The sequence below is a fragment of the Carettochelys insculpta genome, chromosome 12, assembly GCF_033958435.1.
Source record: "Carettochelys insculpta isolate YL-2023 chromosome 12, ASM3395843v1, whole genome shotgun sequence".
NCBI classification, from domain to species: domain Eukaryota; kingdom Metazoa; phylum Chordata; order Testudines; family Carettochelyidae; genus Carettochelys; species Carettochelys insculpta.
Window position 1 is genome coordinate 21838434 of NC_134148.1, and position 27663 is coordinate 21866096.

The 27663-nt window shown below is 39.9% G+C and overlaps 2 protein-coding genes across 2 annotated transcripts in view; both read left to right on the plus strand.

Moving 5' to 3' along the window:
- ATOSA (atos homolog A) overlaps window positions 1-4228 on the plus strand; it is a 69099-nt gene extending 64871 nt beyond the window's left edge. Inside the window, exon 12 of the mRNA XM_075006522.1 lies at window positions 2795-4228. Within this exon, the coding sequence (XP_074862623.1) occupies window positions 2795-2948 (154 nt within the window). The 3' untranslated portion in view covers window positions 2949-4228. The remainder of the gene's footprint in view (window positions 1-2794) is intronic.
- Window positions 4229-8717: 4489 nt separating this feature from the next.
- Window positions 8718-26491, plus strand: ARPP19 (cAMP regulated phosphoprotein 19). The gene is made up of 3 exons (XM_075006768.1): window positions 8718-8957; window positions 16441-16563; window positions 21104-26491. Exons 1-3 carry the CDS (start codon window positions 8913-8915, stop codon window positions 21272-21274), a joined length of 339 nt encoding a protein of 112 aa, XP_074862869.1. The 5' UTR covers window positions 8718-8912; the 3' UTR covers window positions 21275-26491.
- The last annotated feature ends 1172 nt before the right edge of the window (window positions 26492-27663 follow it).

The following is a 27663-nucleotide window of genomic DNA, read 5'->3' on the forward strand; positions in this document are numbered from 1 at the left end:
TTAATCCACCCTTTTTAAAGGGTGCCATAGAGTTATATATTGGAACATCCCTCCCTTTTGCAAGCATAATTTAATTTTGGTTATGAGCACTACATTACTTAATGGCTAAGCCATAGTTGTTTCTTTGAACTGTATGGTAGTTAAGATTAACTCAAATAGTCTCTCATCTTGTGTGCCTAAGAACTAGTTGCTAAAAGAGGCAGTTGTTGAGAAATGTCTTCTCTAAGTATTGTTCTGATGTGACATACAACACATTCATAGATGTGGGAGGTGAAGTCACCAATTATTACTGCTTTATTAGACTTAGTTGTCTCTTTGATGTTTTTCAGCATTGCTGTCCCAGGACTTTTACAGATCTGGAGGCTGGCAGTATAGTCGTACTGGGATATTTTGTGTATTTCTGATTTAGGATTTATGGTTATAGTCTACTGTAAGATACGTAAAATTTTTTTCATACTTGGTTCTTTGTAATCTTACAAATGAAGTGCTATATATATCCCCCTCTGACCACAACCTAATCTTTCTGTATTTTGAGTTTGGCAAGTAATATTTCTGTGTGTGTCATTCCCTCCTTCATCCAGAAATGGTTTTCATTTCCGGTCCTCTCTTGCTGCCAGACGTTCTAATTCATATGTTTTGCTCTTATGCTTCCTGCATATTGATATCTCTGCAAAAATACCATCTGCCAGAATTTCTGCAGCCTATATCTTGGTTCCTCATCTTGACACATTCTTTACAATGACACTTTTCTTACAATTGAACTTCCATACCTCTTCAAGAATTTTACCTAATGGCACAGGTGAGCTTGGCTCCATCCTAGATATTACAGTGTACCCCTGTGTGGGGTATAAGTGCTGCCTTCCAAATGTTTCAATCAGCTTCTTTGTTTCTGTGGGAAGCAAAGTTCCAATGATAAGGCTATTCAAGATTATTATGATAAATATTCCACAAAGAAAAGCAGAAATAAGTGTCTCCAAAAGGAGACTAAGAAGGTTCAGGAGTGAAAAATGTGCTTCCATTTTTCCATCTGTAAAATGGGTGTAAAATGTCCTTCACAGGGACACTTCAAGATGCAAATAAATTTCAGCTGATGCATCTATACAGTCAACCAACCATTGACACAATATTTCATGCAAAATTCCTTCTTTAAAATGAATCCTAACTCAGATTAGTTACTAACATACTGTACCAAACATTGAACTACTGAGACAATCCGATTACCTTATTCTTTACCCACCATGGAAAGACCATGTGTAATTATTGCAATATATTTGTGTATTCGAGCTGTAATTGATAATAATGGATCATAACTTTTCAGCAGCCAGCAGCTACAATCTTGCAGCCCTCCTCCCTCCATGGTTAAAGACCTTTGCAACTTCAGATGGGAGTGCAGATTTATTCTGTTGCATGCACTTATGTGGATGAATAATATTATGCCTGCTATTGCTCATGCAAATATGGGGTAGAATCTATTTCTACATACTAACTGCCCCCATGCTGCAAAGCTGATCATTCTGCTACATTAAGAGATTTTTTTGATACATCTAGGATTTCACTATCTTGGTTAAGGCATAGATGTATTGTTTTGTATTTTATTCATCATGCAAACGGGCACAGTACTTATTTCAGTGTGGTCACAAAGTTCAGTTTTACATGCCAAAGCAGCAGAAAGTTCAGTTATTGCTCCCACACTAGCTGCAGTTGTGTTGGATAATACTGATACATTTGTGGTTTGTATGGTATGAACATTGCATTCAGCTGCTGTTAAGAATTGTAACTCTCTGCATTTCTTGTGTTTTTTTTGTTTTGGTGTGTTTTGGTTTTGGAAAAAGAAAAGAAATGGGTAAGTTTTGCCAAATGAAGACAAAAGAGTGAATTTTTCTAAGAGGAAAATCTAGCCCCCTCTTCTGCTAGCTGTGGAAGTGCATCATAAAACAAACTAGCCATTTCTGTGGCACATGAGGTCTAGATGTGGGCTGTTTGGTTGGTTGTTGGGATGAGGACAAAGGATCTACTGCCACACCATTTTAGTAATAGAACTGGTGATTTTAATTTCCACAGAGCTGCTCAGTGGATCTTCAGGAAGATTCTTTTTCCTATTTTCCTGTATAGATTCCCAGAGCCTACTCTGCTTTTCATGCCCAGCACTTTATTTAGCTCAAAGCATGTACCACCCGAGTCAGTCAGTGCAGGACACTGTCATGTGCATAAAGTGGAGGAATACAATATGGATACACAATAGATTGAAATTTGCATCCAGTTTGTGACCACCATTCCTGGGTATAGGCCGAATATTGGCAATAAGCTGCTATGACACTGTGCATGTGAGTGGTCTACTCATTCTGAGCGGACTCATTAGTCGTTCCTTGATGAGTTCTTCCCATATCTTCCTTTGTTTCCCTGTAGTGGGTTGCTACAGAGTTTGGTACATTGGGTTGCTGAGAGTTATCTGTGTGGATCTTCAATATTAATTCTTCTCTACTATGTATATGAGCAGTGTCATGTATGTTCTATTATACTCCTTTTTCCCTGTTGTTGCCCTGTCCTCTTTGCTGAAAGAGCTAAAGAGCCTAATTAAGATTGAGTGTCCTTAAACTTTTGATTCTCTGGGCTCTTATTTTGCCACATTACTCAGCTAAGGCATACTTTGTGTGTCCAAACCCCACAGCCCTGATTTCTGTTGTACATACACACTTTAGAAGTAGCATGTAAAGGTGAATCTCTTTTGATGTTTAAAAGTTATAGATAGTAATTTTTTTAAAAATATTACAAATAATATATATTGTCTTCTTAGGTTCCAGAGTTCTAAATCTGGAAAAATCTACCTCCACAGAGATGTAAGGCTCCTGTTCTCTCGGAAATCAATGGAAGTTGATAGTGGTGCTGCATATGAACTCAAATCTTACACTGAATCTCCAATGAACCCTCAGTTTTCACCAAGATGTTAGCAAGAAGTGAAAAACAAAGTATTCATTGAATTAGCAGATTACTGTTTACAAGAAAATCTTTGGCCTGGAATACAGTGTAAAATTCAATATGTAAAGAAATGAAAATAGTGCTCAAGTAAGAGTCAATACTCTTCTGTGATCTTGGACCAGTTTCTTGCAAAAGGTTTCTGGAATGAGCTTTGTGTATTCCAAATAGACTGGAAACAAATGCTTAAATCTAATCTTTTTGTACTGTTTAAAACCACTTCATTGGATGTGTTGCAATAGCAAATTCCCAAGTTAGTTTAGTGTTTACACCTTTTATTTTATTTTTCAGTTATTTAATATTTAATGTTTCATTTAATACTCAAGTGGTGTTTGTCTTTAGTGTTCTAATGTAGCGCAAATCCTATGTAAAATCATATGTATTTTTGGCATTAATAATATTGAAATCTGAAATATATACAGAAGTCTTTAACTCTGTGTGATGTGTTTTAAGTGATATTCATTTAAGTTATTAAAATGATGAAATTTTGAACTTCCATAACATTTTCTTACTATGCAAGCATGTGGTTTTCCTCTTGTTTTCTCTAATTTTAGTGACACTCCATTTTCATTGCTTCTTACACACACGAATTGTAGCACATACAGCCATAATACAGAATGGGTGTGTCTACCCTAGGAAGTAACTTCGAAGTTAACTTTGAAGTTAGGGGCTACTTTGAAGTAGCCTGCAAAGAGTCTACACACATTTTTCCCTTACTTTGAAGTTAACTTAGAAGTAAGGGAGCCCAACTTCAAAGTCCTCACTCCATTCCCGGGAATGGAGTAGTGCCTGACTTCGAAGTAGGGTGTGTGTAGACGCTCAACTTCAAAGTCTGTTACTTCAAAGTTGTAGTTTGAAGTTATTTTTGTAGTGTAGACACGGCCAGTATATTTCTTCAGCTCCTCACTAGTTCAAATCATTAACCCAAATCATGGTTTGCTCCCTTAATCTCTTTTTTTTATTTCTACCAAGTGGATGATATCCTAAGAATGTTTCTTGTTCTTTTCTAGTTATCAGTACAAAAAGTCACCTAGAATTATTATCCTATACCTGATTTTCTCTATTGTTTTTAAAATGTACTGTAAAAACAAATTAGTACTTATATCTTAAATATATGCAAAAACTATTAAACCTGTAGTTTGGTTTTATTTTTAGGTGAGGCTTTTCATGAAAACTTCAAAGCATGTTTGATAAATGGAAAAATCTAGGCCACTAGGTGGCTACGTAAAGTTGCATATTGAACTGTATTAGCAGATACCAGTAAACAATCAACCAATTGCATGAAACAGTCTCCTATACATGTGAAACAAAACACTTTTCCTGGATGACAATAGTCATTTTATTTGAAGGCTTATTTCTATTAAAAGTATCTCAGGATAATTATGTAACAGAAGTACACTGTGTTAGCTTCTTACTAGTTCAGCTACACATCAATCTATCACTTTTCCCTTCTCTTAACCTTGAAGTTATATAACTAAATGTTCTAGTTTTTATTAATATTGAATATTAATCCTTTTAGTATTTGACAAAAGCTTTTAGATCTTGATTGTTCAATGAATCTGACCACCTTTTTGACATCCTTATGTCTTAATGATATAAAAGGACATTTTAGTGAGTGTTGGGAGCATAGTTCCAATGCACAATAAACACTTGGGAGAAAGGAAGTCGTTGTTAGGATAAGTTAATGAGGCTGGTGTGGGACAAGGTGGCTCCGCATGCTGCTGTTCCCAAGTGGGCTGGCCCCCAAGATTGCTGCACGCCTCCAGCACATCAGGAAAAACTCCAGTACTCCATCTGCAGATGTGTCTGCAGGCAAGGGCAGCACGAGAAGCCACCTGCTCCAGGCACTAACTGCTTCCAGGAGTGTTGGGGTCAGTAGGCCAGGACAGGAAGGGAGGCAACTTCATCCCCATTGCACCACCAAGCAGGAGCTGCCTGAGATGTGTTGCACCCCTACTTCCTGTCCCAGCCCTGAGCCCTCTCCCACCCCCTGTCTCCTGCCTAGATGCCACACCTCAGCCTCCTACTCTGAGCCACCACCTGTACTGTAAACTCCCTGGCAGCAGCCTGGAGCCTAGTCCTACTCCAGCAGCCCAGAGCCTTCACTGCCTCCCACACCCTAATCCTCTGCCCCAGCCTGGAGCCACCTTCTGCATTTTGAGCATCTCAAGCAATAAATAAGTGAGCAAAATTTTAGTTTTCACTGTATTGAAAATTCATTTGAAATTTTTAGTGTATTTGGCTATATTTATAGTTACATACTTAATATTGTGTGTGGGGTGATGTGCAGGGCATACAGTAGTCATGTGGTTAGTGGTGGTTACAGATAGGGCTTCCAAGTCCTTTAACTATGCATACCACTACTTTTCAGGGAACCAAGAGTTGCACATTATTCTCAATGTAAGTACAGCAATTTTTCATGTATTACTGAAATGACTGGCATGCTTATATACCGCTATTTGTTTGTACTACAGTTGTGCAAACAGGGCCTAATTAGATCCAGACTCAAGCATTCAAAGCAGTGTACAGAGTAAGACACCTTACCATGCAGAGTTTAAAGTCCAACAATTGTGCATGTCTGTACAATGTTTTATTCTTTTTATGTTCCTTTTAACTTTTCATTGATGTTCCAAAGTGTGGAATCATAATTGCACTATGCTTGTTACACTACATAGAGCAGTAGAATAATAAATATGCCAGAGTCCAAATCACGTTAGTTTCCACCGTTGCGTTTTCAAAACTGCTGAATCATATCTCTAAAGTTTGCTAATGTAATCAAGGCTTTGTTTATTAAATTTCTTTTTCCCATTGCCTCCCTCTGAAAGTAAATAATCACAGGTAGAGGAGGCCTTCTTCTAAGATTGGAAACTGATAGCTGCTTCAAGCTTTTTTACATAAGCACGCAGTGGTTATTGTAAATTTTCAGCTTGAGGGTGCTGTAATGCTCTTTAAAAGAATCATTTTGCTCAGATTATGAATGTGACCATTATTTGGTTATAAATCACTGAAGTCCTTTACTATTGCAAAGTCAACAACAATAAGGCTGTGTCTACACTAGCTCCCTTCTTTGAAGGGGGCATGGTAATCAGCCTGAGTGGAGAATATTACTGAAGTGCTGCAATGAATATGCAGCACCTTATTAGGCTAATTCTCCCTGTGGCAACTTTAAAGTTGCAAACTTCGAAGCACCAGTGTGCTGTGTAGCCATGGGCACTTCAAAGTGCCCGCACAACTTTGAAGTGTCCTGACTCCCCAGTGCAACTTCAAAGTTGCCAGGGGGAGAATTAGCGTAATGAGGTACTGCATACTCCTCACAGCACTTAATTAATATTCTCCGCTCAGGCTGATTACGATGCCCCCTTCAAAGAAGCAGGCTAGTGTAGACACAGCCTAAGTGAAGGTGAGAGAGGGACACCCTATTTGAAATTACAAGAGAATTTTAAAGGGAAACAATGGGCTTATGCTCTTATGACGGGTGCTTAGGTATCATTTTACATCATAAATTTTTTCTGTCTATCTTGAAGCATTCTGATTGATAGAATTATGAAATTATTACTTCAAGAATCAAGACAATGGAAGTAGAGAAGGAAAATACCAGCATTTTATTCTGATTGTAACAATGTTCTGGAAAAAGGAAAACTTAGTCTTCCCAGTCAGCTGAAGCGTCCAGAGGTTTCCGAGCGAAAACATGAATGGAACAAAGACCTACATGTTTTTCTGTCCATCTCAGATGATCAAAACTGAGATTCTTTTTTCCTTCCAACCTTTTTACATCACCAACTTTCCAGGCCTTTTAAAAAATGTCATCCGTTACACATTGAAGTGATGATAATGCCAACAGTGCTGGAAACACCATAAAATAAATATCCATGTTCTGCTAAACCACTTATTAGAGCAGCCACACTAGCCATTGCTCACCATAAATTCAGTTGCAGAGAGGCAGCCGTATTAGGCTATATCTTAAGAAAACACAAAAGCCATCCTGTAGCACTTTAAAGACTATTGTGGGGCAGACCCCCTCCTTCAGATCACTACAAATTTGTCAGAGTTGGTGAGAGAAGTTGGGGGAAATTTAAAGATTATTTAGGCTATTAAAAATCTTGCTCTCAATAAATTTGCTTCTTTCATCCTCAGTTTTCTTACACTGTCAAACTGTATGCAATACACTGAGTGCCTCAGCCTATGACCATCTTAGCTCACTCCATGTGCTCTAGCAACTAGCACGTCTGTTAGCAAAAATACAAACAGGCCAGTAAGTAGGTTTGCCAACTCTCTGAGATCAGACAGAATTAATACCTTATCCGTAATCAGCCATGGAAAGTATGTGTTTACAATATAATCAGTGTTAAGCATGTACTCTGGTGTTCTCTTTATTGGTAAACCATCATTTTTCAAAAAATGGTGTGAACTATTAAGACAAACTCCATCTCCTCCCCCTGACATTAGTCTGAGGAGAGGTTTTGCTGGGACCTATTGTCACTGAAGGCAAAGTGCGAGGATTAGGGTGATCATACATCTCATTTTGGCCAAGATAGTCCTTTTTAAGCCTGTCCTGGCCGTCCTTACTTTTTTGGGGAAGGGGGCAAGGGGCAAAAATGCTAGCCATGCAGGGGGAACAGGCAGATTTACTTGACTTATGCTCCACTTGGAATACAAGAGTTTAAGTCATCTATAAGTCTCCTCCACTTCACTGTCTAGGGACAAAACTTCTAGCTGCCTTTAGAGTACCCCAGTTGTCCTTCAATCTCAGTAGAGCTTTGCCAAGTTGTGTGAGGTCTTCCTCTTTTGAATTATCCTTGTGGGTTCCATGTGAGAACTTGGCAGACTATGCTGGATGATGGTTTTCTGAGAGTGTGGCCTGGCCATCCCCACTTTCTTCACTTGATTTGAAGGTTAAGTGGTTCTTGTCCTGCTCTGTTCCAAAGCTCCTCGTGTGATAAAGTCTCGCCATTTGATGCAAAGGATGTACCTCAGGCATCTGTTTATGAATGTCTGTAGCTTGTGATTTGGAGACATTTTAGTACTCCAGGTCTTGCATCCATGCAAAAGCACACCTCACATTTGTGGTAAGTGTTGATACTAATCCTTGGGGGTGAGGGACCGCGGAGCAGAAGCAAGAAGTGATCCCACATGGGGAGCAGGTAAAGCTCTGAGGGGACCCTGCTTGTAGGGGAGGCAGAGCTTGCTTAGGCTAGTGACTTGAGTTAGTCCCACATGGGAGAAGGGGAGCAGGGCGTAGGCCAGCCCCACGTGTGTTGGGAAAGATGGGGCAGGGTTAGACAAGCAGTTCAGGCAGCATCCTTTGGAGAAAATGGTCACCCTAGCTACAATGCAGCCCATTTAAAAGGGGGGAGGGTTCTCAAATGACTGAAGCAGACATCCACTGTTATAATGAAAGTCTCCCTTGTTTGTTCCTCTTGAAATAGGACAAGGGGGGAGTAGGAACCACCCTAAAAGCTAGAACAGATCAAGGTAAAGAATGTGCTATAACTCGCACTGCGTACTGCTCCAGATCTGAAAGAGCGGATCTTTCCCAGGAAAGCTCATTACCTCATAAATAATATTGTTAGCCTTTACCGGGCTATAGGACGGGCTTGCTTTGTTTACGGAGCTCTACCCTAGCATCGCTCTACCCCTCAGAGACTATAACTCCCACGGTGCCTCGTCAGAGGGGCGGATGTGACGTTAAAAGGCGGTAGTTGAGGTAAAGGCGGAAATTGGGAGGTCCTTCTTTGCCGTTGCGCTCTCTTGCCGCTGCCTGAGAAGCGGGTTGGCTGGAGAGGCTGAGAGCGGGGGAAGTCTGATCCCGCCGGCTCGCCGTCGTAGGTGCGACGGCCATCTTGTGCGGGAGGTGATCGGTGTGTGCGGCGGCAAAGGACGGAGGCGGCGTCGCATCTCCTCTCCTGTCTCCTTCTCTAGCAGCTGCTGCGGAGGGTGCTATGTCCGCCGAGAGCCCGGAGCCCGCCTCGGCCGAGGAACAGAAGGTGGGCGGCCGGGTCTTGCCTTCTAAGGACACGTGGGGGAGGCAGCCCCTCTCTCCGGAGCTGTGTCGGTTCGGGGCAGGCTCGGCTGCGAGCCGCCTGGCCCGGCAGCGTGCTCCGTCTCAGGCGGCTGGAGCGCCCCTCTGCCGGGGCGTGGGACGGCTCTGGCCGCGTGGAGGCCCAGCTTTGCCCCGGGCCTGGAGCTGAGAGGAGCCGCCCGACTGCAGGGGCGCCGCGGCGCAGCAGGCTGGGGTCTCTGCGCGGAGGCGATCGTCTCTGTGGGCGTGTTACTGCCGCCGAGCCCGGCTGGGCGGGCGCCCGAGGAGCGGCTGGGCGCGGGCTCGCAGCTCTGGGTGGTTCTCCGCCGGAAGCGGCGGAGTGTCGGGCGGCCCTGTCCTGGCTCCTTCAGCGAAGCTTTGCGGCCTACTGTAACGTCGGGCAGTTCGTCCCCGGGCTGAGCTCTGTGTCCCGCGGGGCTGTTGCTGGCTTCGGGGAGCTGGGAGGTGTGAGTGTTGCGGGACCGGGCTCTATTGCTGAAGGTGGCTGAGAGGTGGAAAACGCTGCTAAGATAATGACTTTTGCACCTTGTTTCTCAGCAGAAATTTTATTCTGACTATAAAACCACTGATGTGCTTGTGGCTGCGGGGGACAAACACTTTCTCCCTCCTATAGCACTCCAGGGCCTTTCCCCCTCTCTCAGCTGGTCCCTGTAGTTCTTTTTGTATTGAGAGTATGGGGAGTTTTAGATTCTTTGTGTGTATGCTCGGTGGGAGGAAGCTAACCACCATTTTACCAGTATCCTAACTTTTGAATGGCTCGAGAGGCAGCAAGCTGTGTGAGAATCTCTCTCTGTCTCTCACTTTTTCCGTTAGGTCAGGGGTTTGCAGCCTGTGGCCCAGGAGCCATATGCTGCTCTTTAAGGTCTTTGTGGCTCCCGATGCTATAATTGCAAAGTGTTTTTTTTGTTTTTTTTAACTTCCTGATTATTTTCAGTAAATGGTTTATATCTAAAAACCCCAAAATGAATAACTCCTCTCTAAATAGCAGACAATATGTGATCTTGAAACGTTGGATAACTCCCCCTCGTGTCCTCCAGGGAGAGAGGTTTGGGAGTGACAATCAGGAAGACAGTGGTAAAAATATACACATACACGCATGTTAAGTGTTAAGAAATAGAATATGTAAAAAGAACATCCTGCAGTAAGCCTATCACATTACAAATCAGCATATGAGCACTGTTCTTAAAATAGGGATTACAAAATGTGTGGTTTGATGTTCTTTATGAAGGACCATCTCCTATTCATATGCATTGCAGCTCTTGAATTATTGAGTTATTTACCGAATTGGAAAAAATGGCTCTTCTTGCTATTTTGGTTGCCAACCCCTACTTTAGTCCCTAAACAATGAAGTGCATCCGGATCCAAACTGCTGTACAGTTCTTATGCCATGTCATCATCCAGAATGGCCATTTTAAAAGAAACAATTGGCCAAGTATCTTGGAGTTTTGAAACTGGGATCTACCTTTCACTTTCCTAGTTTTATGCAGTCCCCCTCCCCTTTCACCCACCCTTTTGTTTGGATCACTAGAAGTGTGTGTGTTGTTTTGTTGTTTTTTTTTTTAAGGCTTGTTTATATTATTGCTATATGGATTGTGTTGCAAACAATACAAGGAAATTTGCTTTTTGAAAAGGCTTCTTAATTGGACTGAAATTATGGACTCACCTCTGTCACACTGGGTCCTTAACTTTTTATCACCAGTCTAAACTTGGATGATAGCCTTAGATTGTAAACCAAATATATGTCTACCATAGAGTTTTTGTTGTTATAATTTACATTGTTTAGGGTTTAAAAAAAAAACAGCCCTGTGGGACTTCAGTTATACTGACATCTGGGGTGGACAATCCTATGTTGGTAGGGAATACTCTATCACTTAAACATTGCTACTGCCATTTGTTGACGGAGGTTTAGTTACATCAGCAGCAGAGCTCTGTCTCATTGACATAGAGCAGTTACATTGTAGACTTTACAGTGGCACAGCTGTGTCATTGTAGGCAGTGGAGTGTAAACATGGAAAAGCTTTGAAGTTTTCCACCCATCTTATATCTGACCTGAACTTGGCTGTACTGGTAGAAAGGGTGTTGACTTACTGAATGTTGACTTATTGAAATATCTTACTGTTCAGACTTCTACAACAAGTACATAGCTTATTGTTTTATTTTCTGTGTTAAGTAGCTTAATGGTCTTAAGTTTGGAAAACATTTGTGGAAAAGCTTTTGAAGTGTAATGATTTTAGCCAAAATATAGGCAAACACACACTTCAGACTGTGCATCACTATCACAGTAGTTCTGTATATATGAGTATTAACACCAAATTATGCAATTGTATAGATTATGGGGTTTTTGTTTCCTCCCCCCCCCCCCCCCCCCCCGTTTGTGCCCTAGTTCAAGCAATTGACTCTGGGTGAAAACTTCAGATTGATGTTTGGTTACTATCATAAGTCTTCAAAGTTTAAAGTTAACCCTCCCCCCACTTTATTTTGACAAAATGCTGTATCATTGTTCTGATGCAGTAGTTCCATTATGAAATTGATTTGCGATGGGCCCAATATGACCCAAGGGTCCAAATGAAAGAAATTAAAATGAACAAACTTTGCATTATTAAAATTGAACATGAATTTGATTTGCATCCTGTTAGAAGGCTGTATATTCATTGTTTTTAATTCTAGTAATACAACTCTGGAATGTTTAATAAACTGCAAACTAGATTTTTATTGATCAGTAGTTTAATTTGTGACCCTCAAGTTGTTTCATTTAGGTGCTGAGAACATCTTGCCCGCCTCCTCCAAATGTTACAATATTTTAATAAGAACTTTGCGAGGGTTTAAAATCTGCATATTGTCATGTTTTTGATGTTTAGTTTTTTGCTGGTTTTTTTTGTTGTTTTTTTTTTAATGCGCTAAGAACAAACACAGGAACTCTGTGGCAAGACAGGAAAGCAGTCTGCAGAGTCACCATCAGTATTTCCACAGGGCAAATCAAAAAGCTGCTCTGTTTTTTGGTAGCAGAAAATAAGAAATATTGCATGAAAGAAGTAGCAACATTTTTCATGGGGAAAATATCACTGTTCTAGACTGGATTGTCAATGTTATTTGTATTAGAACTTTAATGCATCTTTCTCATTTACCAAAGTTACACTTTCAGAGAAACCTACAAAGCTAGGGAAGGACAGAACTAACCATTGGTTTGGTAAACACTTAGAACTGAAACTTTTACAACTTCTTGAGTTATAATTTTTTTTTTAATTTTGTAGTATTATCTTTGAAAATCTGAATTTCAAATACAGTAACTCTTTTATTTGGATAAAGTCTGAGAATGAATGTGAACTGGGCTAGGGTTAGGGGTTTGTTTTTTTTTTTTTTGCAAGAGAAAAGTTTTGGAAACCTTTGTGCCTGATTGAGAGGGATGAAAAACATTAAAAAGGGCCAAAACGAAATTGAAACTTCAGTTGTAGACTAATGAGCATTTCTTGTGGTTGATGTGAAATGTGCCTGAGAGCGAGCAGAGTGCTCAGTCACAAAATACGTGTCATTTGCCAAAGAATGATGATTGGCTTTGCGTGTGTTTTAGATTGGAGTCATATTTGCCTGAAATGTTCTTTTCGCACTCAACTTAGAGTAAAGATGATGTTTAGTTTGACCCTCGTACTGCAACATCCTGTAGCTGTAATAATCGGGACTCTCCGAGATCATCAGAACTTGTAGGGAAGACTTGCTGGAAATGCGTATGACTTTATATGGAGTTCTGGTGTTGTGTTCAATTGGGTGTCACACGTCTGTCTATCTGTATATATGGTGTATAAACCAATGGTGTTCAATAAGAATTCTAAGATTGCCACATCCCCTGCCTCCCCCCACTCTCTAAATAAATGCCCTCCCCCTACCCCAGAGCCAAGCACTCCCAGCTCTGCCATTTTAAATCAATGCTGGTGACTCGCCGGGGCTGAAGCTGCTGCCAGGGCTGGAGCCACCATGCACTTCTGCCCCCAAGTGGTGGGGTACATGTGTGGAGAGGGCAGATGGCCGCTCCCCCATGTGACTCCATAGCCAGAACTGCCACACGACAGTGCCCTGTTTGCCACATGTGGCGAGTGGCAAGTGTATTGGACAGAATGGGGTATAGGGCGATAGGGGCACTTTGATGTCTGCAGTGGTTCACAACTGTTAGTTTCAGTCTTAGGGCAGACTGTCAAAAAAAAAAAACAAAAGCAAACCCAAAAAAAGGGCAAGCACCCAAATTTTCTGGTGTATTCCAGGGGTGAACAGACTTTTAAGGTTGCACCCTCCCCCATTGTCATCCCTGGAATTAGCCGGGGCCCCACCAACCTGTGGGAGGACCACGGGAAGGGGTGGAGGGGGGAGCTGAAAAAGGGGGTGGGGTTCTTGGGAAGGGAGTTCTGTGAAGCTCCAGGGGGTGCCCCTAAGGAGGAAGGGTGCTTGGGAGAAGACACCAAGAGGGTACCTCGTGAAGCCAGGAAGTCACTGGCTACCCCCGCTGCTTGTCTCAGGGCCTCTATGTACTCTGATTGGCCCGGCAGCCGGCAGAAGGGGGATTTCCCTCGGCATAGTGGTGGCAGAGGCAGTGCAGGAGAAAGCAGGTGCAGCGGAAGTTTGCGGAGGGGAAGGGTAGAGAGAGCTGATTGCATTACACCCCCCACCCCCTTACAAAATGTTGTGCCTCTCTGGTGTATGCTATAATTAGTCTTTACAAAGCAGTAACAAGAATTCCTGAGTCACTGTTGGTATTACCAAGAAGTCGAAGACAGTACCCCTTAGCTTCTCCAGCTCATCTTGCTGCCAAGACAAACCTGAATTTGGTGATAACTGTAAGCCAAAAATGATACCACATCAGGTTTCTTCCCAGTCCCAAAGGACCAGTTGCATGCTCCCAGATCAATTTTATACTCTGCATGTTATACCAAAGACAGTGTTCTCAGCCAATTCTGTAATAGCCAGGGTTTGTAAATCCAAGACTATAGCAGGGCTGTTCTGCAAGTTTCCCAAAAGTCTTCAGGGCTTCCCAGAATAACTCTGAAGATCTCCATTATTTGTTCAGTTCTTCTACTTTATTAGACTCCAAATAGTCCAGAGGCAAAAGATCTTCCTTTGAATCCGTACTTGTATCTTCTCTGGACAACAATCTCAAGTGTTTTTTCACTCTCATGATGGCCAGTTGCTTTGTATACTTTAAAACAACTGGCTGTGTCTAGACTAGCCCCGAACTTCAAAGGGGACGTGGCAATTAGGGTGTTGGGAGATTATTAATGAAGTGCTGTGGTGCATATGCAGCACTTCATTAGTTATCTCCCCACACCCTAATTGCCATGTTCCCTTCAAAGTTTGGGGCTAATCTAGACACAGCCTACAAGTAATATTCCAGTAGTTTTTATGGAGTATACTTTCACATTAACACATACTTTGATCTAGAGTTACTTAATTGTCAGGCATTTGTAATGTAAATGTAATAAACAGGAAGTAATAGATATAAAATTAAAAATTGTGATGTACTGGATTTGCCTGTCTATTACGGTTAAGATCTACTTTGATCTCTGTTAACTTGCAAGTTAATGGCCTTGAATATATACTAATACTTCTTTTGATATTCACACCCAAGTGAATTGGCCTATGGATTTGGCCTGAGCTGTTCTGTCAGCGTCACAGAGTGTTTAATGGAATTGATTTTTATATATGAAGAGAGATCTTGACTGGTACAATCTCTAAATGAGAAACAATTTTTGTTCAATGCATCCTCATGAGATTTTGTTTAAAACTAAACAAAAACAAACCAGAAATGTTCTGGAGTATGTATCATTTGCTTTGGCAGAGCGGTGGATTAGGTGACTTGATATGTCTTCTATATTTATCTATCTACTAACTGCTTTCTTGTTCATTGAAGTGTTGAAATGCACTGGTTCACATGCTTCTGCATAGTGTGCCATTGTGGTCAGTGAATTTTCTTTGAAGATTCCAAAGTTCTTCATGAGAAGATCCTACAAATTCAGAGCAGTCAGTATGTGAGGAAGTTCAGTCTTTTGCACCAATCTTATATAAACTGAATTTTCTTGTATTGTGTAATCTACTTCTTCAGTACATTGAAGTTGGGAGTGTCTCACAAGTCTACACTGTCTAACATTCAGAGATGAGCTGGTTTTCATCCCTTTACTTCTTGCCCAAGTCTTGCCATGTCTTCATTCTCACGAGAAGAGCATTTTAGTCAGCCTTGTAGACCAGAAGCAGTAGCTACCAGTATAAATCAAAAGGGCCACCCAAAAACTTGTCACAGTTGAATAAGGCTGTAGTGTATTTCTTGGTGCTATGAATTAGCAGTGCTCGGTTAAGTTTGATTCTCGTTTCAACCTGTGAAGCTCTGAACCATTTGAGCCCTGACTGCCTCTTCATTAAGTATGATAGCAGTTGCAATAGACAGTGCCTGAATTAACTGGGAAGAGCTGGACACGAGGGGCTGTGGAATTTGCATCCTGATCTTGGTCACTATTTCCAGTACAGCACTGTCTCCAGATCTGCAGAAGTGGGTCTGTCCCATGAAAGCTCATCACCTAATAAATCATTTTGTTAGTCTTTAAAGTGCTACAAGACTGCTTTTTTGTTTTAGTTTGCCAGTACATTAAAGTCACCAAATCTGTGTTTTCCTGGGAGTCCTAGGCCATGTCTACAGGAAGCTCCAGGAGAATAGGGGAGGAAGCAGTGAAGGGGTGCAGTGGCAGAGGAGCTGATGCTCAGCCCCCAAGCTCTGCTCCCTTCCCTAAGCCTGCTGTGCCCGTGTTCCTCCCTTACCCTCTTAAAGCCACCTACGTGCTGAAAAACAGCTGATCGTGACAGGTAGGAGATGTCGTGATCGTTGGGGGTGAGGTGGGAGGAGAGCTGATTGATAGGTTGCTGGCTTATTCTGGCTGTTTGGAAATCGGAATTCTGAATACTTCGGCTCAGGTTGGCTACCTCTGCTCCATGGATACAGTATGGTCATGTCTCCTCACAAACTTGCATCTTTTCATGATCTACTTTATGTATGCTGCAACAGGGTACTTGGAAAAGGTTCCACTAGCACTTGTATAACCTTCAAAAGCTTTTCTACCTCCAACTTCAGATTGAGAAATTAAGCTTGCTCTATGACATAGGATATATTGTCTAATATGTTAGTATGAAATAGACTGTTTTTGTAAAATTGGCATCCTGCAAGATATAATAGGAATCTTTTTGCCTTATGTGTTTAATTTTAAGATTGAGGAGGAGACACCAGTTGCTGTGATCAAAGCCCTTGGAAAAATGCTGAATAGTGTCTACTCAAATCCTCACTCATAGTTTGTGGTATCAGATAACTAACCCAGATCAGTGTGCCATGAATTGCTGAGCAGGGGAGTTGTGGCATAGGTGTGTATAGGAAATAATGTTTTTAATTGCATATGTTTCAGGAAATGGACGATAAAGTGATCAGTCCAGAAAAAGCTGAAGAAGCAAAATTGAAAGCAAGATATCCTCATCTAGGCCAGAAACCTGGGGGCTCAGATTTCTTGAGGAAGAGGCTTCAGAAAGGAGTGAGTTGTGTTTTGTAAATTTACTGATACAAATTACATAGTGTGGAAAAATAAATATAGAATATTTGTTGTCTGGGCTTTTTCCCCCTTGCTGTATTGATGCAGATTCTGCATACATTGCTGCAGGTGGTGTTCGTTGAGCCAGAGTTGTGCTCTGTGCTCTTACCTGTGAGTGAAGGCTATGAAGTGTTCAGAATTCCTAAGTGGTATTTTTTAAAGTCAGTAACTTTTTACACTGTAGCAGGAAAAGTCATGGGAAATGTTTGTTTCAAGATCATGCCCACAAAACCAGTACTAATAATCTAGCACTGTAACTGCGTACAGCTTCAATGACTCATCCAAAACTTTTGAGAACACTAAATTCAACAAGGGGCCCCTCAGTGCCTAACAGTACTTCATAAAATCTGCCTTCATTCCATTGTGGTAAGCATTTAAAGCCAGAATTTGATCCCTGCTACAGCTGCTTTGCACACTTCTACTATCCATCTTTCTGTTTTAGGATTGTCAAAATTAATCACCACTCTGGGAAGGAGGGGGAGTCAGCCAAATTCTGAAAAGCTACATGAAGGCCATAACGTTTAATTGAGATTTGTTCCAACATACTGTGGATATTGCAAATATTAGAGTAATAAACATATACTCCAGTCTGTAGAACACTGATGTAATGGATAGAGTAGCATGGAATGAATCTTCACTTTTGTTTTGTTCCAAACTTGGCCGATGATTTTTGTTTTATTTTGTTTACGGGGCAAGTGTCACCTCTGTGTGCTTTCATTTACTCATCTGTAAATTGTTCAGTATGTTTTCATGAAAGCCACAATGTAAAGTGTCTTCTGTGGTTAAATGAGCAGTCACGGTATACCAGGTATTGTGTAAGCTTCTGTGACCTCTGCCAGTACATGCACCTCTGTGTCTATAGTGTCCTAGTTTTTACTCTAGTCTACAGCTGGACTGGGAAGAGCATCTGAAGGTGACTTCAGGCTGTCTTTAATCCTCCACCTATGCAAAGTTGTCTTGATGGTTATGGCCCTCCAAAACTGTTGGGAGAGGCAGCAGCTTCCCAGATATGTCGCTTTTTCTACACCCTAAGCTGGAACTGGTGCTACATAGGTCCTTTGCCACGTGAGTTCCCTTTGGTGTGGATTCCTCAAGTAGCAGTTACAATAGCTTTTTTGGTGCTTTGTTGCTATTGGAGCATCACAGATGAGCCAGAGGGGGTCAGGATCTATAGAGGAAGCCAGTGTAAATGAGACTAAATTGGCACTGGTTGACCATATTATTATAGTTCAGCTGTGCAATCCATAGGTCTTAGGTAAGTGTGCAGTGATGTATTCCTGAATTATCCTCACCAGAATCAGAGAGGGGTGTGTGTGTAGGATCATTAGAGTACAATTGACATCTTCATTCATTTGTGCTCAGAGAAAACATTTGTCTTTTAATAAAATATGTGTCTGTTGAACTGTTGTCTATGGTTAAATATAATGTTGCAGTACAAATTATGTTGCAGTGCTTTTGCTGGCTTAGTTTATTTAATTTACAGAATTGATATCTGTAATAGTATCAAAATGGCTGCACTGCAAGGGTTTTCCACGTGTGCTAACTGCATTAAACACTTAACCTGGTGAGTAGTCATCATCTACAATATTTAACTATTTCAACTGTTTGAATGTATAAATCTATAAATAGGATAATCCATTCCAGGAGTGATGTGAATTATAGAGGAATGCTTTCTCCGTTATTTTAAGCTTAATTTTAAATGTGACTTTTGGCCGCCTTGTATAACCTAAAAATAGTCATCTCAGCCTCAGCCTGGCAAATCTGGGGATAAAGGAGAGAATATCCTTTACAATACATGCAGGTTCCTGAATTTATTTGTTTTTGAGCAGAAAAAGATGAAAAGTTTTGTTTACTAAATGCCAGTAGCTGAGACGGGTGTGTTGCAGTAAAACTCGATTAGCTTGCTCCAGCCCCTAAAAATTAAAAAAATTTTGTTTAAATATCTAAATAGTAAATCTCTAGCGTCGTCTTTTCAGAGTCTTCAAAATGTAACCTGACTGAGAAGAATGTTGACACTATTAAAGATTTTTCAGACATACAACATTCTTTCCTATACTTGCAACACGTTTGCAATTGTCTGTTCTATAAGTAAGGTAAACACCAACCTTATATATGGCTAGGTAGTATTTGGGGAGAACAGACTTGAACCACCTACCTGTCTCACTTTTACAGGGCTGCTAACAATTAAAATTCACACGTGTAATTTCAACTAACTTCATATTTACTGTTTTGTTTTACTGTTTTCTTTTTCACATTCTCTGTATTAAAGGGTGTTTGTGTGTGGTGAGTGTTAGTGTATAATTACTTCTCTTTGCTTGTTGGCTGTTGTACTATGCAAGAGTGGGAGGATTCTTGAATTGTCTTTGGAAATAATACAAAATTTGTCAGTAATTAGATTTTGGATGATAGGGAATATTGCATTATACATTGTGACTTCTGTTAATTGAGCCATTGTGCCACATGATGAAGCAGTTGCAAGTGGGGTTCGTGAGTTACTATATCAGCTAAGATATATGAATCCTAACCAAATAAGCCAAACCAAATAAGATGATTTTAATGTTGGTAGGACTCATTCCAGCCCTGAAGCTAGTTCTCAGTATGCTTGCAAAACATGCAGTAGTGCTGCTAAGTGAACTGAGTTGTAACAACGTACTACACCAGAGTAGAGCACAAATCTAGTCCCTGTTCAATATTTCTGGAGTATAAGTCATCAGAGAACAGTTTTTCTTCTATGTCGAGTTCAGTGGCTCTCTGATGCAACTTTCCTTTGGTCAGAAACCAAAAAGCGCTGTCCCTTCCTTAAACATAGCAAACTCTACACTGACACTTTCTGTTAGAGAGGTGTAAGAGTGGAAACTGGTAGTATGGGACAGTCACAAAGACGCTTTGGGCTAGATTTACAAAGGGATTTAGGTGCCCTAGTGCAGTATTTCTCATCCCTGGTGGTACAGAGAGCTCTTCCAGAGGGTACATTAACTGATTGTTTCGCAACCTTTATATGAATAAAAAAATTGAACTTAATTTAGGTTCATCTTATTTTTTTATTTATCCTTTTTGCACAGTCATAAGTATGATGGCACCTTTATTGCCAGTAGGCAGTTTCTTCCAACCAGCCAGTCACAATTAAGTTGTTTAAGTGTTGCAGTTACAGAAAAGAATGTTGTATGTCTGAAAAGTGTAGGTTCTGGTAAAAGATAGCTGTAGTTTACCCAAGTAGACCTGTTTTTTAAAAAAACAAAAAACAAAAAAAAAACAAAAAAAATGAGTATGCTCAGTAATTTTATTTTATTTTTGCTAAGACTATAATAAAGGCTGTGATTAGTCACTGGGATCATGGAATCTGACTCCAGTGTCTAATTGTAGCATTAATTATGTCGTCTTCAGCTTTAGCTGTCAGTAGCTGAAGCTGGGGCTAGAGGTGGAAGCATGGGCTCCTTCCCTGCGGCGAGGGTGTGCTGGAACCCTAACTATATGTTCCCCTGCCCTGCAGCGGGGGTTGGAGCTGGGGTCTTGCACCCTGCCCCACAATTTCCTTGGGTAGTGTATCTGCCCTCCCTCTACCCCCATGGCTGCAGCTAGGACTATGTCCTTGCTCTGCACCTGCATTCAGCCCTGGATCCAGGGATGTATGACTCCCTTGTGGCTGCTGGAGGTGGAGCTGTGTGTTGTCCCTCATCTCTCCTCATGGTGTTGGGGGGGCTTAGCTTGCCAGTGTCCTCATGGTATTCCAGTTGCCATGTCTTCCTCCTACCTAGAGCTGGCCTCCAATTATTTTTAATAAAGTCAAAGAGAAGTCACCAGCTCACACCTCTTTTTGCTGTGACCTGTCCAGGACACTTACTGAAAGTTGACAAAATCTTAACCTGAATCATAACACATGCAACTCAAGAAGCGGATTTTCTGTGAATGCCTCTAAATTAGATTTTATGTTATGCAGTTAAATTAGTTAAATATGCTTGGTGATTTATTTACTAGGGAGATACAGCTCTGGGATTCCTGGGGCAGGCTCTCCTATTCTTTGGGTTTCCTAAAATACTTTGGTGGTTGTTTTGTATGATTCTGAGTTACGGAGTTCACTTGGTGCACAGGAAGTCCCTGATAGTGAATGACTGAAACCTCCTGTTCTTTGGAAAACTATGGCCTGTAGCAAAGTGCTTGTATGCAAAAGAGCAGATTTATGGTTACATGTGCAGTCTTAACATCAACACTTCTTTGCCTGACATGCTTATGTCTGCAGTATTAATGTTCTCAACCCACCTTTTTTTCCCAGCTTTGGTGTGTTTAATGAAGCTATTATGCCCAAAATAGGGTAGAAGAGTGTTTTTTTTCCTTAACTCTTCACTCTCCTCCTTTCTAAGAGCATTGCTTTAAACTTCCCTGTCATGCGTTGGCTATTTGATTTATTTTTACATTGTTATTGAACAAGTGTAATTTCATGTATATTGGATAATCTTTACAGTTCTTAAATATTTTTGTCTTCTAGCAAAAATACTTCGATTCTGGGGATTACAACATGGCTAAAGCAAAGATGAAGAACAAGCAATTGCCTACTGCAGCTCCTGACAAGACAGAAGTGACTGGTGATCACATTCCCACTCCACAGGACCTTCCTCAGCGGAAACCATCTCTTGTTGCTAGCAAGCTGGCTGGCTGACTAAAACAGCTGAACTGCATGAATCTTCTCATTCCTGTTTTCTCCTGAATAGTTATTCCTCACTTTTTGTTTGTTTTTGTTTTTTGTTTTTTCCTTACACTAAGTCATTGAGACTGACGGCTTTGCAGGTAGTGGTAGCATGTGCTGCTATTGTAAGAGTGCTGTTGAGAGTAAAACGTGTAGTACTTGGACTAGTTGAGAACAATGCACTGAATAAAAAGGACAGGCTTGGTTAGAGCAATGTAAAGTAATCTACTTGAAAATGTACATATTGCCTATTTCCTAGTGTAGGACTGGTTTCAGCAAGTGGCATAGCAAGTTTTACAATTTTTAATGTTTTTGCTTTCCTTATTTTACCTTAATTGCAGCATAGTATGTTTGTGTTTAATATAACTACCTGTTGTGTTGCTTTTTCTTCTGTGTTTTGATTTGTTTTGCTCTCTAAAGTAGAGGTTTAGACCACAAGTTGCTAGAAAGTAAAAAGCATGTACAAAAACAAAAATGGGGATCAGAATGAATTTGTGAATCTGCCCTTGAACTTGAATGGCCTTAAACCTGTTTCAGCTTTAACAATAGACTTTTACTTGGGCAATATTTGCCCATTCTCATGTAACTCTTGTGAACCTAGTGCTTATGTACAACTGCCTGTTGAAGCTGGTATTCTTTTCAGTTCTGTAATGTAGAACATGCTTTTGTTGAAGACGTGAATGAAGTGTGCATGTGCATAGACTGTTGAATTCACTCTTGTGCCATTTTTGTAAATATAATAGTTTTGCACAACCTCTTGCAATTGTCCATTAATTTAAAATTTTAAAAACAGAATGTGCCAACCAGAAGCACAAGTGATTCTGTACCTTTAGAAATCGCAGCCTGAAATCGCAAACTCAGAGTCTTGCTGCTGAAAGTAACAAACTTGTATATCCGAGATTTGTGAAACACTTGATTGAGTTGGTCTTTACATTATGCTTTTGCAGCTGCTTTTTTTTGTGTGGGGTGTGTGTGTGTAACAACCTCCAATGTTGATACAGAGTAATCTGAATTAAATACCTATGGGCATTCAAAGGCAGGTGCCTGTTAAGTATCTTCTAAATCTATAACTTTTAAAGTTGAAATGCTCTGTGGATGCTTGGAATATAGAAAAATACATGTATGAAAACCTTTACTGTCCTTGAGAGGTTCCCCTAATGACAACCTTCGAAATTTCTAAGAAATTAGACAGGCATGAATACATCTGGAATAGTTAGCATTTTAATTGAAATGATATGAAATCTTGTTTCACGATAATTTTGTCTTGAAGTTATCATAAGGTGATATAATATGTAGATTTATTGATGGGACACCTTAGTTCTTTGTGTTGTGCAAGAGATTCTAGTTGGCTTGATCAACACCAAGAATAGAACTTGTATTATACACTGTGATTTATTGATTAACACGTGTCTGTTGATGATTCTATATTTTGTCACTTTTTTGTGTATATGATGCAGGTTGCGTGAGGACCTAACTTGCTAGATAAAGCAGGTAAATACCTGGAAGCTACCAAAATATAAATTACATGATATTGGAAAGCTGAGGATGAGCAAAATATGAATCAATTTCCCCTTTTAGCTGGATCAGGTTAGTGCTTTCTCTATAATGTTTACTTAATACTTAACAAGGCTGTAAGTTCCACTCTTGAAAGGAGAGGTACAGAATTGTTACCCCCCCCCCCCCAAAAAAAAAAAAAAATTAAATTAAAATAACATCAGCCACTCCAAGAAAAGTGTCTTGGTTAACTTGCTTCTTTCTTTTACTCCTTAAAGGAAAACGAAAACACAATCCCTTTATGTAAACTCAGCTGCATCAGAAGCACTAATGAAAGAATATTCTAATCACAGTGTGCATTTAAAAAAATCTGCATTATTATAATCATCCAAAAATAAACCCACAAAAAAAATTTGGGGAAATGACCACTGAAGAAAAAGTAGACTAGTCTGTCTTCTTTTCAGTGCCTCATCCAAAAGGTTTAATTAAAAAGTCAAAAATAAACATCAAGAAACTTTGTTAAACTTAACGCGTACGTTATGGCAGAAGAGCCTGATAGTTCCTATAGGCCTTGCACACCTGCAGCTCCCATCAACTTCACCCAATTTGAAAATCCTGATATCTTCTCATAAGAGGTGTAGCAGTAGAGATGCTAATTATGTATGGAGAGAGGTGGAGATTTAAGGGTATTTGTGCAGATTTAATTTTGTCAGTTTATTTGAATCTCATCCATTGCAGTCAAAGCAGGACGTTCATCCCAGAGAATTTCCAAATCACAAACCTTAGATCTGTTTATCCTTTTGTCTTTTTTTAGGTCTTTTTGCTAGTAATTCATTAAGGATATGCTAACTACATTCCCTTCCTCATTTTTCCATTAAAATAATTGGTGAATATTTTTCATGGGAACAGATTGAATAAACAGTAAAATTGACACCCCATGTCTCCTAAATAAAAAGTTAATCTGGGAAAAGAGAACAGTCTCATCAAATCATAAGTGTTTACCGTAATAGCAGGGAAATATATATATTGAAGTAAACTGCTTTTTATACATGTGTGTCCTAATGTGAAAATCCTTCCTTATTTTTGTATGTATGACTGAAAGCAAATGAAAAATTAGGCCTACTGGTAGGATTTAAGATTTCGTCTGAAATAAGATTCTAATATTAAAAAGTGGCTTATTGTGCATTGTTGCTGATGCTACACTGTAGTTGACTGGGTGAGTTGTCTTGACAATACAAGGAGGTAAGAATGGCTTAAATTTTGGCATTCCATTCAGTCAGTTATAATTCACTATTTTGTAGCACTGATTAGACACCAAAAGTTTGTTGTCCAGTCAGTGGCTTGCAGTTCTTAAGCTTTGTAGCAAATGCCATTATAAATGATCCATGAGAAAACCATTTGAAATACTGTTTTGCAAACCAGGGAATGACTGACTGTGAGCCTTAACCTCTTGTGATAAACCTCAGCAGCAGGTACAACTAGTTTGATTATATACATCAGGTGAGACTTAGTGATGAAGCCCAGTAATTGCTTCAAAGTAGATCAAACTTGACTGCTAATCTACGCCTACCTTCATTTTACTCTAGCAGGATAACTAAGCTATCCAAACTTGTGTACATAATGTATAATATGAGTTTTACCATTTGATAAATAACCTTTTTCAGAGAAGATATATCTGCACTGTAGCCTGGTAGTCCCTTTTCCTATCTTGTCTTTAAGGATAGGTGGTCATTAGCTGGTAGTACTCATGTAAGTTTATAATACAGTAGCAAGTAGTACTAACATTTTATTCAGAATTGTTGCAAGTGGATTGATTAACAGCTTCAAAGAGATGTCCCCAAACCTGAAACACTAAAGGCTTCCCTCCTTGTTCATGCTACTGTAGGACCACGTTTGTGCAAAGGCCACAGGAGTGCTGTTTTGTTGGACATACTCATTACACCCACTCAAGATGTTAAGGTTATGAAATGTCAATTGCTCCTTACAGACACACCCATTGTATAGTATATATAATAAATTTATCTACTTAGTTTTTGTGATGTGCAAATGTCTTGTCTTTACCATGTTGCATATCTTTATGAAGAATTTCTAGAACCCAAATCTTGCTCTTCTGTACCACTAAAGTATGACCATCAGCTTCTAGTATGTTGAACTACAGAACTATCTTGTAAACATGTTAATATATTGGCACTTGTCTAATATAAGCCATTAAAACTTATTGTTGAAAAATTTTAACCCCCTAACAAATACTTGTTTTAATGCCTTGCATATTCGCGTGAAGGTGATTTTTTTTGTGGGAATTAACTTGGCCACTAGAAGGTAGCACTGCATGAGTAACCTTACCTTAAAACTTGTCCCTTACTGCCCAAATGTTGATGTCCAAAATCTTGCTATTAACTATAAATAGGAAAAGATCAATCCAGTAAGCTGAAACCATGTTTTAATGTGTCTTCCTTTTGGAAGGCTTTCAGGATATTTGTAAAAGCCAGACTGATATCCATGCAGAGAAATCAGTGGACTTCACTGTAAGGTGGTATTGTCTGATTTAGAAGCAGACAGCTGTTTCCTCAAACAAATCTGTGTTTTTTGTATGCCTGGTAATGCTGTAGAAAATTGCTCTTGACAGCTTGTAATAGCCCTTTTCGGGGGGGTGGGGGGGAAGCCCTTACTATAAACAAAATCTTCAGTTTTCACTTATGCAATAATATTTTCATATTTTATCATTTAAATGGTGTGCCTTGATAACTAAGGCAAATGTTGACCTTCTGGTTTTCGTGGGCTACTGGACATCTCATGCCAGTCACGTTCCCACACTAATGCAGCCTTTGATATGAAACCTCTGATGTGTAAGTGAACTGGTCAAAGAGAGTGACAAAAGGCAAGTCTTCACAGTTGAGACTATTTTACAGCAATATTTTAAAATACTTCTGACAGTGCTGTAATTTCATGTCCTTGCTAAAACATTACTTCATTTCAGTTGGAAGTCAGTGTAAGCTTCAGGCCCTTACAGTAGTTACCAGAGAGAACTTGACTTCTGCTGTCAAGCGCACATGTAATTGTTTAGCATTTCAGTGACACGTCCTGTGAGTGTAAACATTTTACCCTACTTCCTAAACAACCATATAGCTGTGGACAGAGTTGTTTTGTGAATTGATTTTTCACTTTTATCGTCATTTTGATCCAACAGACGAAAATTTCTGTGCTGGAGACCATTTGTAGCTTTGTTGAAAAGATTGTATTAAGGAATGCCATTACAGGTATTGGCAAACTAAAACCTTGAGGTATAACATACCCAGCAAGTCTGATAGACATACCAGCTTTGGAGGCAGTGGGGCAAGATGTGAATGTAGGCCTTGCATCCCAAGACCATAAATGATGTGAAAACCAAGCTATGTATACAAAAGCCTGTACAATCTGTTCTGTAAAAGGCTGAACTCATGCCAAAATTGTAATTAATGTTTTAAACAGAGGTCCACCATGCAGTTTTGCAGCTGAGGTTTTCATTTTGCAAAGGATGTCTGTTGATCACAGCTTGAGCCTTCTCCTTGAATGCATGAATCTTCTTACACAAAGCTAACCTAAGCACTAATTTTATGTTGAATTATTTACTCCAGGAACAACTTTTGTAAAGTTACATATTCATAGTGTGCATTGCGATTTGTTTATATGTTTTGAAAAGAACAAAACTCTTCCAAACTTAAATGTGTATGATCCTTTATTTGAATCTGTCTTACAATGGAATATGGAGCATTTTTCTTTGTTTATAGACTCTGACCAAACCTAACTAAAAGCAGATATATTCAGGAGTTATGTTTAATTCTACTTAACCCATTAGCAAAATAGTGGGTCATGGAGACTTGTCATGCCATTTTCTAGAAGCTAGATGAAGGACTTGAATCTTGTTAAAGTTGGTATCTTATCAAATAGCAATGCATTTTAAAAACCTGCAAATCAAAAACAAACGTGGGATGACCTCCTCTTTAATATGTGCAGTGCATTGTGGGATTTGATACTGTATCTTGATTGTGCTGCTAATAAAAGTCTTGATTTTTGAATAGGAAAAGGAGTCTTGCAGCATTCCTGCTGTGAAGAGCAACACATGTTAAGAAAGAAAACTAAAACATGAAGTAAAATTGGCATAATTAAAATAGGTTCAGGAGTGAAAGTCAGGAAGACAGTGGTACAAACACACATGTAAAGTGTGAGGAAATAAATATGTAAAAAGTTTGTGAAGGTCCTGCAGTAAACATGTATCCCATTAACAAATCATGTGTGGGTGCTGTTCCTAAAATAGGGGTTACAAAAAGTATAGTTTGATGTTCCTTATTAAGGGCCATCTCATATTCACATGCATTGCAGGTCTTGAATTATTGAGTTTTTTACCAAATTCAAAAAAAGCTCTTCTTGCTATTTTGGTTATAGGTGAAGTCTAAAGGGTAATTGATTGTGTTTTTTCTTTAAAGAAACAACTTTGTTCCTGTGCAGTTGTTCAGCTGTAGACTTTTCTGTTCCTTTTTACTACTTGTTTCTTAGATGTCCATTGGCCTTCTTCAATTTGTAAAATAACCAGCAGCAGTAGTGTATTCTGGTGATGTGGAGTCTGATATGGAGACAGCAGTCCAACCTGTCTAGAATACAGGCTTTTATTGTGAAAGATTTCCCTTATAGTTGACTTTAGCTGGATTTGAGAGGATGGGGTCTATCACTTCCGAATGCAGCAGCTTTCAGTTGCTAAATGTTTTTGAAAATCTAGCCATGTCATTCAGGTACCTATGAGGGGGGCTGTGAACTTCTGTGACTATTTGGTCAGAATTGTAGGATAGTATCTCTGTAAGGGGCACTTCTGTTAGCACCTTTGCTTAAAGAGA